General features: G+C 43.6%; 1 protein-coding gene across 10 annotated transcripts in view; it reads right to left on the bottom strand.

Annotated features, from left to right (window-relative positions):
• Positions 1-14591, bottom strand: part of chd6 (chromodomain helicase DNA binding protein 6) — a 119395-nt gene that overhangs the window by 53449 nt on the left and 51355 nt on the right. For 9 of the 10 annotated variants that reach the window (XM_055907957.1, XM_055907947.1, XM_055907966.1 and 6 more), the window contains exons 15-20: positions 14273-14528; positions 13978-14188; positions 11629-11824; positions 10594-10758; positions 9828-10007; positions 6568-6678 (exon numbers count right to left, since the gene is read on the bottom strand). In XM_055907957.1, the coding sequence (XP_055763932.1) occupies positions 6568-6678; positions 9828-10007; positions 10594-10758; positions 11629-11824; positions 13978-14188; positions 14273-14528 (1119 nt within the window). The remainder of the gene's footprint in view (positions 1-6567; positions 6679-9827; positions 10008-10593; positions 10759-11628; positions 11825-13977; positions 14189-14272; positions 14529-14591) is intronic. The other variant, XM_055907918.1, reaches the window with a different exon arrangement.

Here is a 14591-nt window from a genome sequence, read left to right as displayed (position 1 = left end):
ATGTGTGAATTAATTGTCAGAGTAGATGACCTTGTGCATTTCAGGTAAAAAACCAACTCAATGTTTATATCCCAGCAACAGAAAGCTAGCTAAATAGGACAAATTAGCTAGCAAGTGCTAGCAAGTGCAAGCTAGCTAGCTAAATTGCCATAAAGGTTTAATGCTTTTTGACCTGTCCCCAAATTCGTGATTGCGTTTGGTGTAGGGGAACAAAATAAATGTATGCGCGATAGTGCACGCGCCCAGCCGGTTTGGGTTCCGTGTTACACTAAGTCTGAATTTGTCCTGCTATGTGACCTAAACTGGAACATGCTTAAACCACCTGACCAAGTCCTAAAGCAACGGGACTCCCTAAACCTTTCTCCGATTATTACCAATTTCACAAGGTGTGACTCCAAACACCCAGAAAAGGCCTCGATGTTATCCTCACAAATAATCCTGATTGGTATCAATCTGGTGTTTTCTGTAATGACCTTAGGTGATCACCGCTTTACAGCCTGGGTTCGTAATGGCTGCTCAGTGAAACGACCTGTCCTGATTTGTCATAGAAGCTTGCTAAAAAACTTTTAATGTGCAAGCCTTCCTTCATGAACTGGCCTCTGTAAAATGGTATAGAATCACTTGGACATTGTTTTTTGTTATTTTCAGTGGTATTGTTAACAAACACGCCCCCATAAGAAAAATTTGAATTAAAAACAGGTTCAGCCCCTGGTTCAACCGTGATCTTCCAGAGTTACTCCACCTCAAGAATTGCATTTGGCGAAAGGCTCGGCACACGCATACTCAGGCTGACTGCCTCTCGTTCAGGCAAATGAGAAATAAGTGCACTCAGGCTATCCGGAAGGCCAAAGTTAATTACTTTAAGGAGCAGTTCTCTCTCTGTGGGTCTAACCCCAAGAAGTTCTGGAAAACGGTTAAAGACCTGGAGAATAAACCCTCCTCCTCACAGCTGCCGATGTCTCTTAATGTTGATGATGTGATTGTTACTGACAAGAAGCACATGGCTGAGCTCTTTAATCACCACTTCATTTGACTCAGCCATGCCTCCCTGCCCGTCCAACATTTACTCATCTCCCACCCCTTCTAATGTGACTATCCCCGATACTTCTCCCTCTTTTTCCCCTGACCAGCTACAAAGTTTCTCCCTGCAGTCCGAGGTGCTAAAGGAGCTCCTGAAACTTGACCCCAAAAAAACATCTGGGTCAGATGATTCAGACCCTTTCTTCTTTAAGTTGCTGCCCCTATCATTGCCAAGCTTATCTCCGACCTTTTTAACCTCTCCCCCCTTTTTGGGGAGGTTCCAATTGCTTGGAAGGCAGCCACGGTTGATCCTAACTGCCTATTTCTATTTTGACCTGGTAATCAAGTGTTGGAAAAACTTGTCTATAGCATTCTCTTTGGTACGCAATCTGATTTCCGCTCAGGTTATGGATGTGTCACTGCAACCAGGTCCTCAATGATGTCTACATTGCCCTTGATTCTAAGCAATGTTGTGCTGCTATTTTTATTGACTTGGCCAAAGCTATTGATACGGTAGACGATTACATTCTTGTGGGCCGGCTAAGGAGTATTGGTGTCTCTGAGGGGTCTTTGGCCTGGTTTGCTAACTACCTCTCTCAAAGAGAGCAATGTATAAAGTCAGAACGTCTGCCATCTCAGCCACTGCCTGTCACCAAGGGGTACCCCAAGACTCGATCCTAGGCCCCACGCTCTTCTTAATTTACATCAACAACATAATGCAGGCAGTAGGAAGTGCTCTCATCCATTTATATGCAGGTGATAGTCTTATACTCCCCGGATGTTGTGTTAAATGCTCTACAACAAAGCTTTCTTAGTGTCCAACAAGCTTTCTCTACCCTTAACCTTGTTCTGAACACCTCCGAAACAAAGGTCATGTGGTTTGGTAAGAAGAATTTCCCTCTCCCTAAAGGTGTTATTACTACCTCTGAGGGTTTAGAGCTTGAGGTAGTCATCATGCAAGTACTTGGGAATATGGCTAGACGGTACACTGTCATTCTCTCAGCACATATCAAAGCTGCAGTCTAAAGTTACATCTAGACTTGGTTTCCTCTATTGCTCCTCTTTCACCCCAGCTGCCAAACGAACCCTGATTCAGATGACCATCCTACACATGCTAGACTACGGAGACATCATTTATAGATCGGCAGTTAAGGGTGCTCTCGAGCGGCTAGATGTTCTTTACCATTCTGCCATCAGATTTGCCACCAATGCTCCTTATAGGACACATTACCGCACTCTATACTCCTCTGTAAACTGGTCATCTCTGTATACCCGTCGCAAAACTCTCTTAGGCCTCACTCCCCCCTATCTGAGATATCTACTGCAGCCCTCATCCTCCACATACAACACCCATTCTGCCAGTCACATTCTGTTAAAGGTCCCCAAAGCACACATATCCATGGGTCGCTCGTCCTTTCAGTTCGCTGCAGCTAGCGACTGGAATGAGCTGCAACAAACACTCAAACTGGACAGTTTTATCTCCATCTCTTCATTCAAAGACCCAATCATGGATACTCTTACTGACAGTTGTGGCTGCTTTGCGTGATGTATTGTTGTCTCTACCTTCTGGCCCTTTGTGCTGTTGTCTGCGCCCAATAATGTTTGTACCATGTTTAATGCTGCTACCATGTTGTGTTGCTACCATGCTGTGTTGTCATGTGTTGCTGCCTTGCTATGTCGTCGTCTTGTAGTGTTGTGTTCTCTCTTGTCGTTATGTGCGTTTTGTTCTATATTTGTGTTAGGGATGCACAATATAAAATCGGTGAACATATTGGAATCTGACGATATTAGCTAAAAATGCCAACATCGGTACCGGCCCGATGTCGAGTTTAAGAGTAAGAACATTTCAGCGAGACAACTCAAAGGCGAAATCCATTAAAGCCAAGATAATGGAATTCATTGCCCTTGACAATCAACAGTTCTCTGCCGTGGGTGATGTTGGCTTTCGCCAACTGGTCGAGCACCGTTACACACTACCCAGTGCGCTATTTTTCAGATGTTGCCCTACCGGAGTTACACAGTAATAGCATCACTGCTATTAGCTTCACAACATACATACTACGGACGCCGTTTGGGTCTTTGCGTTTCAAAAAAGATACAGTAGCACTGTCAAAGCTGTACAAAAAAGTCTGCAAACAAGCAAAAACCGGCCACGAGCAATGTGTTTACAATACCGCGTTGGAAATAAAGCATCATTTGTTCGACCGCAACTTCTGGGGTAGCCATCTTTAGCTTTAGCTTCATTATTCTTAGCAATGATTTTGGAATCCTTGTGAGTAAGTATTAGCTCGGTTGCCACTTGTTGTTCGCCTATTGAAATTGAACTTCAGTTCATGAAAATAAATAGCTAGCCAGCTACTTAACCTTGTTGCCCAAAACTAACGTTATAAGCAGCCAGCTAGCTTCATCTGGCTAGTAAGGTCCGACCAGACAGGGTTGTGAAGCTAGCCACAATAACGATTAGGCAGTTTGCCTTCAAAATACAAGTATGTCATTGACAGTGATGCAAATGCTAACCGCAAAGTCCACTATTGTGGCTAATCTTTATTGTGGCTAGCTTCACATAAATGGTCCGACCACCATTAATCAAATAAGAACTGTCTTATGAATTAGGGTTATTTTAGATGCCTATAGCTACTGAAACAGATTGTCGTTTTGCATGTTTTTGGGGAAGGACATTGTTTTTCATCCATGAGCTAGCTAGCTTTTTTTAATGACCAGCACTGTATGTGCGCGTGACAACTTTACCAGCATCATAGCATAAGTATCGATGAATTGTTGTGACATGAAATACGAGCGATAGTGTAATCAATGTGTAATAACTACGTAAAAATATTTTAATGCATTCACACATTTATGTGATGTGCAGTCATATTCAGATCCTGATTGGTCACCACTGTTATGATTATTTGAATGTTGTTTGAATGTTTGAACATCTTGAAGAACGATCTGGCCTTAATGGCCATGTATTCTTATAATCTCCACCCGGCACAGCCAGAAGAGGACTTGCCACCCCTCAAGCCTGATTCCTCTCTAGGTTTCTTCCTAGGTTCCTGCCTTTCTGGGGAGTTTATCCTAGCCACTATGCTTCTACATCTGCATTGCTTTGGGGTTTTAGGCTCAGTTTCTATATAAGCGCTGACAACCGCTGATGTAAAAAAGGCTATATAAATTAATTTGATTGATTTATGGACACACTGTTAATCTAGGCCAGGTATTCCCAAACTGGGGTACCCCGGAGGTACTGCAAAAAATGTGATTCACACTTTTTTTTAAATAAAAAATTCAAACAGTACATTTATATTTTCCAATTGGGCTATACATTTGGGTGAGGTTTTTTTCTCGCCCGAGTAGCCTCGTTTCACTGCCAAAAATAAAATTAAACCATCTAGTGTTCAGCGAAATAACAACAGTGTCAAATACAGGTAGCCTAGTCACATAATTAACATCCAATCACATTAACCGTTACTCTCTCGCGGGAAACCTTCACTCTTGCGCAGATATTTAGAAACAAAACATGAGAATTTGAAAAATAGGCCACGGGAGTTTTTGGAGCGAGAATAAAGACAACTTTTGAGTAGTAAGCCATGTATAAAAGCAACAGATACCATTAATAAGAAGGGGCTAGAAGCGTCTTATATGGTGAGCTACCGAGTGGCTAGGACAGGCAAGCCCCATGCTATTGTGGAGGACTTAATTCTTCCTGCTACCACGGATATGGCTGGGACAATGCTAGGGGAAAAGGCCCAAATAATTCTACAGACAACGTCTTCATCAAACAACACTGTTTCACAATGCATCAGTCAAATGGCAGGACATGTTTTGAAACAATTACTGCTTCTCATACAAGCCAGTGAATTATATGCATTACAGCTGGATGAGTCAACAGACGTGGCGGGCCTGGCACAGCTCCTGGTATGTCCATTACGTCTATGGGGGGTCAATTAAGGAAGACATCCTCTTCTGCAAACCACTGGAAACCAAGACAACATGAGTGGATATTTTTAAAGTACTGTACAGCTTTGTGACATCAAATGGACTTTGGTGATCAAGATGTGTTGGTATCTGTACTGATGGAGCAAAAGCCATGACAGGGAGACAACGTGTAGTGGTAACGCGCGTGCAAGCAGTTGCTCCCGATGCCACTTGGGTACACTGCAGCATCCACCGAGGCTCTTGCTGCCAAAGGAATGCCTGACAGCTTGAAAGACGTTTTGGACACTACAGTGAAAATGGTTAACTTTGTTAAAGCAAGGCCCCTGAAGTCTCGTGTATTTTCTGCATTATGCAATGATATGGGTAGTGACCATATAACGCTTTTACAACATACAGAAGTGCTCTGGTTATCAAGGGGCAAAGTATTGAGACGTTTTTTTTTATTTTTTTTATTGAGAGACAAGCTTAGTTTTCTTTACTGACCATAATTTTCACTTGTCTGACCGCTTCCATGATGACGAGTTCCTCACACGACTTTCCTATCTGGGTGATGTTTTTTCTCTCCTGAATGATCTGAATCTATGATTATAGGGACTCTCCGCAACTATTTTCAATGTGCGGGACAAAATTGAGGCTATGATTAAGAATTATGAGCTCTTTTCTGTCTGCATTAACAAGGACAACACACACGTCTTTCCACCATTGTATGATTTTTTGTGTGCAAATTAACTCAAGCTTACGGACAATGTCAAATGTGATATAGCGAAGCACCTGAGTGAGCTGGGTGCGCAATTACGCAGGAAACGGACGACACAAACAACTGGATTTGTTAGAGCTTTCACGCCCTGCCTCCAGTCCACTTACTGATATCTGAACAAGAGAGCCTCATCGAAATTGCAACAAGCGGTTCTGTGAAAATTGAATTGAAATCAGAAGCCACTGCCAGATATCTGGATAGGGCTGCGCTCAGAGTTTCTTGCCTTGGCAAACCGACCTGTTAAGACACGGATGCCCTTTGCAACCACGTAGGCACCCATGCATAGGACACAGTATACAGCACAGTACACATGAAACAAACACATGCCATGTACAGTCGTCAAACAAATATATTTGAAGACATAAGATGTGTACACACACACGGCTAACAGACAACACACGCATACACAGACCAAAAAAAAACACATTACAAATATACAGTGCACACCATATACAGTACAGTATACACACAACTCACACAAAATGCATACGCAGCACACTAACACACTATATACACATAGCAAGCTCTAATACACACCATACACACACAATTCATTCAACTGCACCCTCTCCTCCTCCCTCTGCTTCGCATGCTGTTTTTTTTTTTATCTCATTAATGCAACCCATCTGTTCGGCAGGTTGATGAGTGCCAGATATTTAAACCGTTTCGCGAGGCCTATTCCGCTTTCTTTTCCAACCCGCATTCTGAGTGGCTCTTTTGATCTGCGGCGACAAGCTTTTTCTGTAGCCCCTCCAACACCAGGCAGTGGCTACACCCTAGTCGGGGATCACCAGTCGTCCCACAGCGCCCTTCCCTAGTTCCCCACCCTTTCCTTCCCTCCCCTCCCCTCTTACCTTCTCTGCTTTGGAATCAATCTCCAGCTCTGCTATTTTGGCCCATTTCTGCCAGAAGTTGGGATCGTCCAGGGAAATATCAGTTCTGTTTCCAGAAGACACAAAGCTGGCCTGGAAATGAAAAGGAAAACAAAAGCATGCACACACACACGCAGGCATCAACTGGACTGGATCCATGCAAGTAACATACACTGGGATGTGCTGAGAAAGCTGATATGGTGTGAAATCTGACATTGGTAAAAGATAGGAAACTGAAACTTGTGGAGTTCTTCCAATAGTTCTATACTACAGCCTAACATGCTGACCAGACCGCACGCAAGTTGATTTTGTCCACCCACACCAGACACGATCAGGACATGCAGGTTGAAATGTCAAAACAAACTCTGAACCAATTATCTTAACTTGGGGACTGGTCAAAAAGCATTAAACATTTATGGCAATTTAGCTAGCTAGCTTGCTGTTGATAGCTAATTTGTCCTGGAATATAAACACTGGGTTGTTATTTTACCTGAAATCCAGATAAACGGGTAAAAGTTTTTGGTGCAATGATTGAATAACATGTATGTGTACATTTATTTTGCAACCGCTCGTGCACGTGGCGCGTCCGGTCTGGTCTGCATGTAAGGATTAGAGTTTAAGATATAATGTAGGGGTAGGGTTTGGCAAAGGTGGAGCCCTTGACACTCAAACTTTAATTTCCTCATTGTAGTTGAGCACAATAATGTAAAACTCTAATCTCAAACTACCACCATGCAGCAAATTAATACAGTGAGGTTGTTGGACAGTGAAACCCTTCATGTTGTTTAGGCTCTGTACTCCAGCACTTTAGATTTGAAAAGATACAATGACTATTAGGTTAAAGTGCAGACTGTCCATATCGGGTGAACCGTTTTGAAATTACAGCGCTTTATGTAAATACATTTTAGGGAACCAAAAGGATTTGGACAAATTCACTTTATGTGTATTAAAGTAGTCAAGTGTGTAGTATTTGGTCCCATATTCATTATACGGATAATCATGAATGAATGGTGAATAATGATGAGTGAAACATTTAGAGGCACAAAGATCATACACCCCAAGACATCCTAATATACTGACTCTACACAAACGCACACCAACTCACATACAAGCTGCTGCTACTCTGTTTATCTTATACCCTGTTGCCTAGTCACCTTACCCTATACATACTGTATCTACCTCCATCACTACAGTATCCCTGCACATTGTAAATATGGTATTGGAACTGACCCTGTATATAGTATGCTTACTTATTGTGTTCTTCATATTTATTCCTATTTCTCGTGTGTTTTTTCTAGTATTACATTGTTATTTATTATTGCATTATTGGGTTTTGAGTTTGCAAGAAAGCTATTTCACTGTGCATTAATCATTAAAAACTTGAAACCTCTCAACATTACCAATAACAGGGGAGGTTAGCATTTTTGGGTCTATGATATTTATGCCTCTAACTTTAGCACTCATCATTATTCACGGTTCATTCATGATTATACGTAATCATGGTAGAAACCAGATTAATGTAGAAGTGTTTAGAAACATATTCCTTATTTGTATTTTCTTTTTTACTTTCTACCCTTTTTTCTCCCCAAATAAATTTTATCCAATTGGTAGTTACAGTCTTGTCCCATCGCTGCAACTCCCATACGGACTCGGGGGAGGCGAAGATCGAGAGCCTTTCGTCCTCTAAAACATGACCCTGCCAAGCCGTGCTGCTTCTTGACACACTGCTCGCTTAACCCGGAAGCCAGTTGCACCAATGTGTCGGAGGAAACACCGTACAGCTGGCAACCGAAGTCAGCGTGCATGCGCCCGGCCCGCCATAAGGAGTCGCTAGAGCGTGATGGGACAAGGACATCCCAGCAAACCCTTCCCTAACCCAGACGACGCTGGACCAATTGTGCACTGCCTCATGGGTCTCCCAGTCGCGGCCGGCTGCAACACAGCCTGGGATCGAACCCGGGTCTGTAGTGACGCCTCAAGCACTGCAATGCAGTACCTTACAGGCTGACTACACCACTCTCGTCGCATGTGCGAGCGTTGCAAAATACATTTAGAAATCTATATTATTCAATTATTGCATCCACACTGCACGAGAAATAGTCAGTTCTATTTCTGACGCAGATCGCGCTGCAAGTCCTGCCTCTCCCATCTCCTCATTGGTTTAAAGAAGCAGGTACCCACGTGCATCAACTCGTTGGTTATACCCACGTGGGTGAGTCAAAGACGAACGAGGTCGGTGGCAGTAATGCACCTAAGTTGCCAATCGCAATATAAAGTCAAGAGAAGAAAAAGCCTTGGAGGAGAGATGACTAGAAACAATTCAGTTGACCGTTTTATGTGTGAATGAATTGTGGGAGTAGTGGACCTTGTGCATTTCAGGTAAAATAACAACTCAATGTTTATGTCCCAGGACATATTAGCTAGCGACAGCAAGCTAGCTAAATAGGACAAATTAGCTAGCAAGTGCAAGCTAGCTAGCTAAATTGCCATGAAGGTTTAATGCTTTTCGACCTGTCCCCAAATTAATGTAATTGGTTCAGAGTTTGTTTTGATATTTTAACCTGCATGTCGAGATCGTGTTTGGTTTGGGGGGACAAAATAAAGTTATGCACGACGGCGCATGCGCACAGCCGGTTTGGGTTCCGTGTTAGACCGCTGCGCCACTCGGGAGGCAACATATTCTATTCTTATTACAATAAGTGACTCAAATGACAATACGTTATTTACCATTCATTTGTATTGGCCACAAAATAAACTGAAACACAACCAAAACAAACTACAAATGTATCCAAAAAGTTTGTAGAGTCACAAGCATTATATAGTCAATGCGTGCTAGGAATATGGGACCAAATACTAAACTTTTGACTACTTTAATACACAAGTGAATTTATTCGAAAACTTTTGGTTCCCTAAAATGGTGGGACTATATACAAAAAGTGCTGTAATTTCTCAAAAGTTGACCCAATGTGGATGAAAATGCCCTCAAGTTATAGCTGATAGTCTGCACTTTAACCTCATAGGTTAATTGTATCATGGTATCATTTAAAATTCTACGTGCTGGAGTACAAAGCCAAAACAAATGTGTCGCTGTCCAAATACCTTTGGACCTGATTATAGATTTAGGTTGAAGGGTAATGGTTAGTTTTACAATTGAGTTTACCCTGGCAAATGTGGAGCCCTCTGTCTGGATGGTGGTGGTCTGGATATGGGTCAGAGGTCAGGGTATAAGGGTCAGGGTTTACCTTGGCGAAGGTGGAGCCCTTGCCCTCTGTCTCAATGGTGATGGTTTGTGTGCGGCGCTGCAGGATCTGGTCGATGTCCTCCTCGCAGAACTTGGAGCCCTCGTCCTCCTCGTCCATCAGCGCTCCATATGCCCCCTTCCTCAGCAGGTCCTCCACCTCAATCTTGGTCATCTGCTGCATCTTTGGGACACCATGCCCCCCATTAGTTAGGAAGCCATAGCAACAGATCCCAGATCAGCTGGACCCAATTACAGATCAAGGTTGAAGTCAATTCCATTTGAATTTATTTCCTGAATTAGATAAGGGATCCTTAGGAATCAGAAACAGCTGAGAGATCTAGAAATATGTGTTTATTGGAATATTTCGGAAGGGATGTGGAAAAACACAAAGCCGTCTTCTGCTGGCATGGGTAGTGAAAGTTTGATGAACGGGTGGAGGGGTACTAAACCAGGATAGTCCAAAGGAACATGTTTAGCATGTCCACTGACAACTGTTTGTGTTGTACTGCAAAACAGGCAACAAAAGTGTTAAGGGACTGCCGTGCTGAGTGTGGATGACCATACAAATGTCAAAGATTACTACTACATGAAGGTGGTAGACAACCCAATCTTTATACAAAGAAAACCCTGACATCAAACATCAAAATCCTTTATAGTTTAACCTGGTCCTAGATCAGTTTGTGCTGGCATGAGGATGAATGACAATAGGAGTTGGCAAGACAGCACAAACAGATCTGGGACCAGGCTGTTATAACACAGTCTCTCACCCCATTAAGGCTGCCCTTTCGATTGATGTCCTGCAGCACGGCCTTGTCTAGACCCAGCTTCAGACTGGCTTTGTCAAACATCTCCCTCTCATAGGAGTTCCTAGTGATCAGTCTGTACACCTTCACTGCTTTACTCTGGCCGATGCGGTGGCAGCGAGCTTGGGCCTGGCATGGACAAACACAGAGCAGTTTTTCACAAATAGGGCTTAAAACTGTTGTTATATTAACACTGCCATTAACAGTGTGTGAAGAGTAGTCTTTTTCTATATACCATGTCATACTCCATGCGCACATTAAATCTGCTGGAAATATACTGCCCTACCAAGAAAATTGGTCGAAAATTAGTTAATGTCATTTTTGCAACATTAAATACATGCTTAATCATGTGGACAAGTATCCTGCCTCTATTGAATTGTGTTTTGGAGAAAATTGGGGTCATGTTAACAGTAACTGCATAAAGTTACTGTGAAACCAAGGTAAATAAAATTTCTTTTTCTCAGTTCCACGCTATGAACTGTAACTGCCCTTTTGCTTGGTAGGGCAGTATATATATATAGCTTTTATCTGAAGCAACTTACAGAGTGTATACATTTTCGTAGGGCTGAACCCAGCAGGAACGGAACCAACAATCCCGCCATTGCTCTATCAACTGAGCCACACAGGATAACAATACAATGGCAATACAACTTTACTGTCCATAGTTACAGCGAACAATGAAAATGTGTCTTGTATCTGCAGGGCAGCGCACGTGGTTGGAGAGCATGTTGTGGGGTTAAGTGCATTTCTCAAGGGCCCAGCAGTAGGGGATTGTTGTTAGGAACTGAACCCAGCAGCCCTTCAGTTGCCAGATCAATTTCTCCCTTTTTTCGAATAGGCGACCTTTTGGCTACAGGTCCAAATCCTTAGCAGCTGGGCTAACTACTGCCCCATGAAACCACTTCAGTAAATTAGTATAATACTTTTTAGTCCAGCACTGGGTTTAATCGAGGTCTGAAAAACGTGCCCTAAGTGATACTGAACTTTGTGCTGACTAACCTGTAGGTCATTCTGGGGGTTCCAGTCCGAGTCGAAGATGATGCATGTGTCTGCAGCGGTCAAGTTGATGCCAAGGCCCCCAGCACGAGTACACAGCAGGAACACAAAGCGGTCCGAGTCCACCTTACAGAACCTGTCAATCGCCGCCTGGCGCAGGTTCCCCCGCACTCTGCCATCGATGCGCTCATAGGTGTACCTGCAACCAAATATAAAACATATGAAAATACTGTAACGACCTCAACCGAACACCCAGCAACCTCCTCAAGAGGTTTGGCTCTTTTGGCGTAATGGCTAATCTGTTCAGCTGACAGTCGCTGGACCTTGGTTTGAGTCCTGGTCGGGGTTACCCTCGAATTCGCGACAAAACACACACTCCCCTATGTACACTATATATACAAATTAGTGGATTTCAGCCATACCCATTGCTGACAGGTGTATCAAATCAAGCACACAGTCATGCAAACGCCATACACAAACATTGGCAGCAGAATGCCCTTACTGAAGAGCTCAGTATCTTTCAACGTGGCACCGTCATAGGATGCCACCTTTCCAACAAGTCCGTTCGTCAAATTTCTGCCCTGCTAGAGCTTCCCCGGTCAACTGTAAGTGCTGTTATTGTGAAGCGACAACGGCTCAGCCGCGAAATGGTAGGCCACACAAGCTCACAGAAACGGACTGCTGAGTGCTGAAGCGTGTAGCACGTAAAAATCGTCTATCCTCGGTTACAACACTCACCACCGAGTTCCAAACTGCCTCTAGAAGCAACGTCAGCGCAATAACTGTTCGTTGGGAGCTTTATGAAATGGGTTTCCAGGACCGAGCAGCCACACACAAGCCTATGATCACCATACGCAATGCCAACCGTCGGCTGGAGTGATGAATTCTCTGGAGTGATGAATCACGCCACTCCATCTGGCAGTCCAACGGACTAAACTGGGATTGGCGGATGCCAGGAGAACACTACCTGCCCGAATGCATAGTGCCAACTGTGAAGTTTGATGGAGGAGGTTAGGCCCCTTAGTTCCAGTGAAGGGAAATCTTAACGCTACAGCATTCAATGAAAATCTAGGCTATTCTGTGCTTCCAACTTTGTAGCAACAGTTTGGGGATGGCCCTTTCCTGTTTCAGCATGACAATGCACCCGTGCACAAAGCGAGGTCCATACAGAAATGGTTTGTCGAGATCGGTGTGGATGAACTTCACTGGCATACACAGAGCCTGGACCTCAACCCCATCAAAGATCTTTGGGATGAATTGAACCGGCGACTGCTAGCCAGGCCTAATTGCCCAACCTCACTAATGCCCTTGTGGCTGAATGGACGCAAGTCCACGCAGCAATGTTACAACATCTACCGGAAAGACTTCCCAGAAGAGTGGAGGCTGTTATTGCAGCAAAGGCGGCACCAACTCCGTATGAATCCCAATGACATTGGAATGAGATGTACGACAAGCAGGTGTCCACATACATTTGGTCATGCAGCGTATATATTTGGACAGTGATGCTAAAAATGTACATTTGACCCTATACTCCAGTATTTTGGATTTGAGATCAAATGTTTCCTATGAGGTGACTGTACATAATGTCACCTTTGATTTTAAGGTATTTTCATACATATCTGATTTATCGTTTACAAATGTAAGCACTTTATATATCTAGTCCCCCCATTGAAGTGTTTGGACTCATTTCTCTTATAGTGTACTAAAGTAGTCAAAAGATGAGTACAAATAAAAATGGGCAAATAAGATGGGCAAAGGATTCATACTACAGCTTTTCATGAATGGTGGCTGGCTATGACAATCCGTTTGTACTGTAGCTATCTACATGTCTAAACAAAAGACTCCTCTTTGCCAGATGATTACAGGACCCATCAAGTTAGCCAGGTGTGTCTGGGTGATTACGACCATCTATTGTATTTCATGAACACGTGTACATGTCGAGACAATAGTGACCCATCCACTTAACTAGATGTAGCTGGGGGGTGGTTATAGCATTTCTTTCACATGACCAATCAATTTAGATAAGTGTGTCTAGGTAAACATCATCTAATAATTATGAAATATTTTTATCTGGAGACTTTCTTATTTTTGATATTGCGACGATGCAAATATTCAAGTAAACATTTCACTGTACCATGTACACCTTTTGTATCCTTTGCATGTGACAAATACACTTTGACCTGCACCAAAGTCAGATTAGGATATATGCCAAGGACTAGATAGTGTATTTTTACCTGGAGTTTTTATCCTATTGTAGGCTACTAATTTCACCACTTTTAGTCTTGAAATCTTTGGTTGTTTACTACACTATCACTGCCCCAACCCCGGCTCTATCCTCAGCCCCAGGCTCACCTCCTCTGGATGAGGTAGTCCTCCAGGATATCCAGGCAGCGCACCATCTGGGAGAAGACCAGCACCTTGTGGCCGCCAGCAATCAGCTTAGGCAGCAGTTTGTCGATGAGCACCAGCTTCCCCGCCGCCTGGATCATGGCCTGGAGGTTGAAGTCCCAGGCATCGGGGCTGTGTGTTTTCCTGAAGCTATCCAGGATCTTCTCCTCCGCACCTGAACGTTTCCATCAAATTTACATTTTATTATGAACTGTGAACATTTGAAGTGTTTTTATGTGTTTGTGTGTCCACATGTCACCTTTGATCAGGTAGGGGTGGTTGCAGCACTTGCGCAGCTCCATCATGGTGTTGATGAGGTTGGGCATGTTGTGCTGGTTGGCCCCCTTGGCCAGGAAGGTGAAGTTCTTCTCAAGGATGGCACGGTAGTACTTCTTCTGCATGTTGGTGAGCTCCACCTCAATGATGGTCTCCTCCTTGGGTGCCAGGTTCTTCTCCACGTCGTCTTTCAGCCGCCGCAGCATCATGGGCTTCAGGATGGCCTGCAGCTTCTTCACCTGGGGTAGAGGAGAGCAGGGTTGGGGTCAAAGGAGGACAGAGGAGTTTAGGATCTGATGATC

This window comes from Salvelinus fontinalis, chromosome 3, assembly GCF_029448725.1.
Source record: "Salvelinus fontinalis isolate EN_2023a chromosome 3, ASM2944872v1, whole genome shotgun sequence".
NCBI classification, from domain to species: domain Eukaryota; kingdom Metazoa; phylum Chordata; class Actinopteri; order Salmoniformes; family Salmonidae; genus Salvelinus; species Salvelinus fontinalis.
This window is presented reverse-complemented; position numbering and strand designations above follow the sequence as displayed.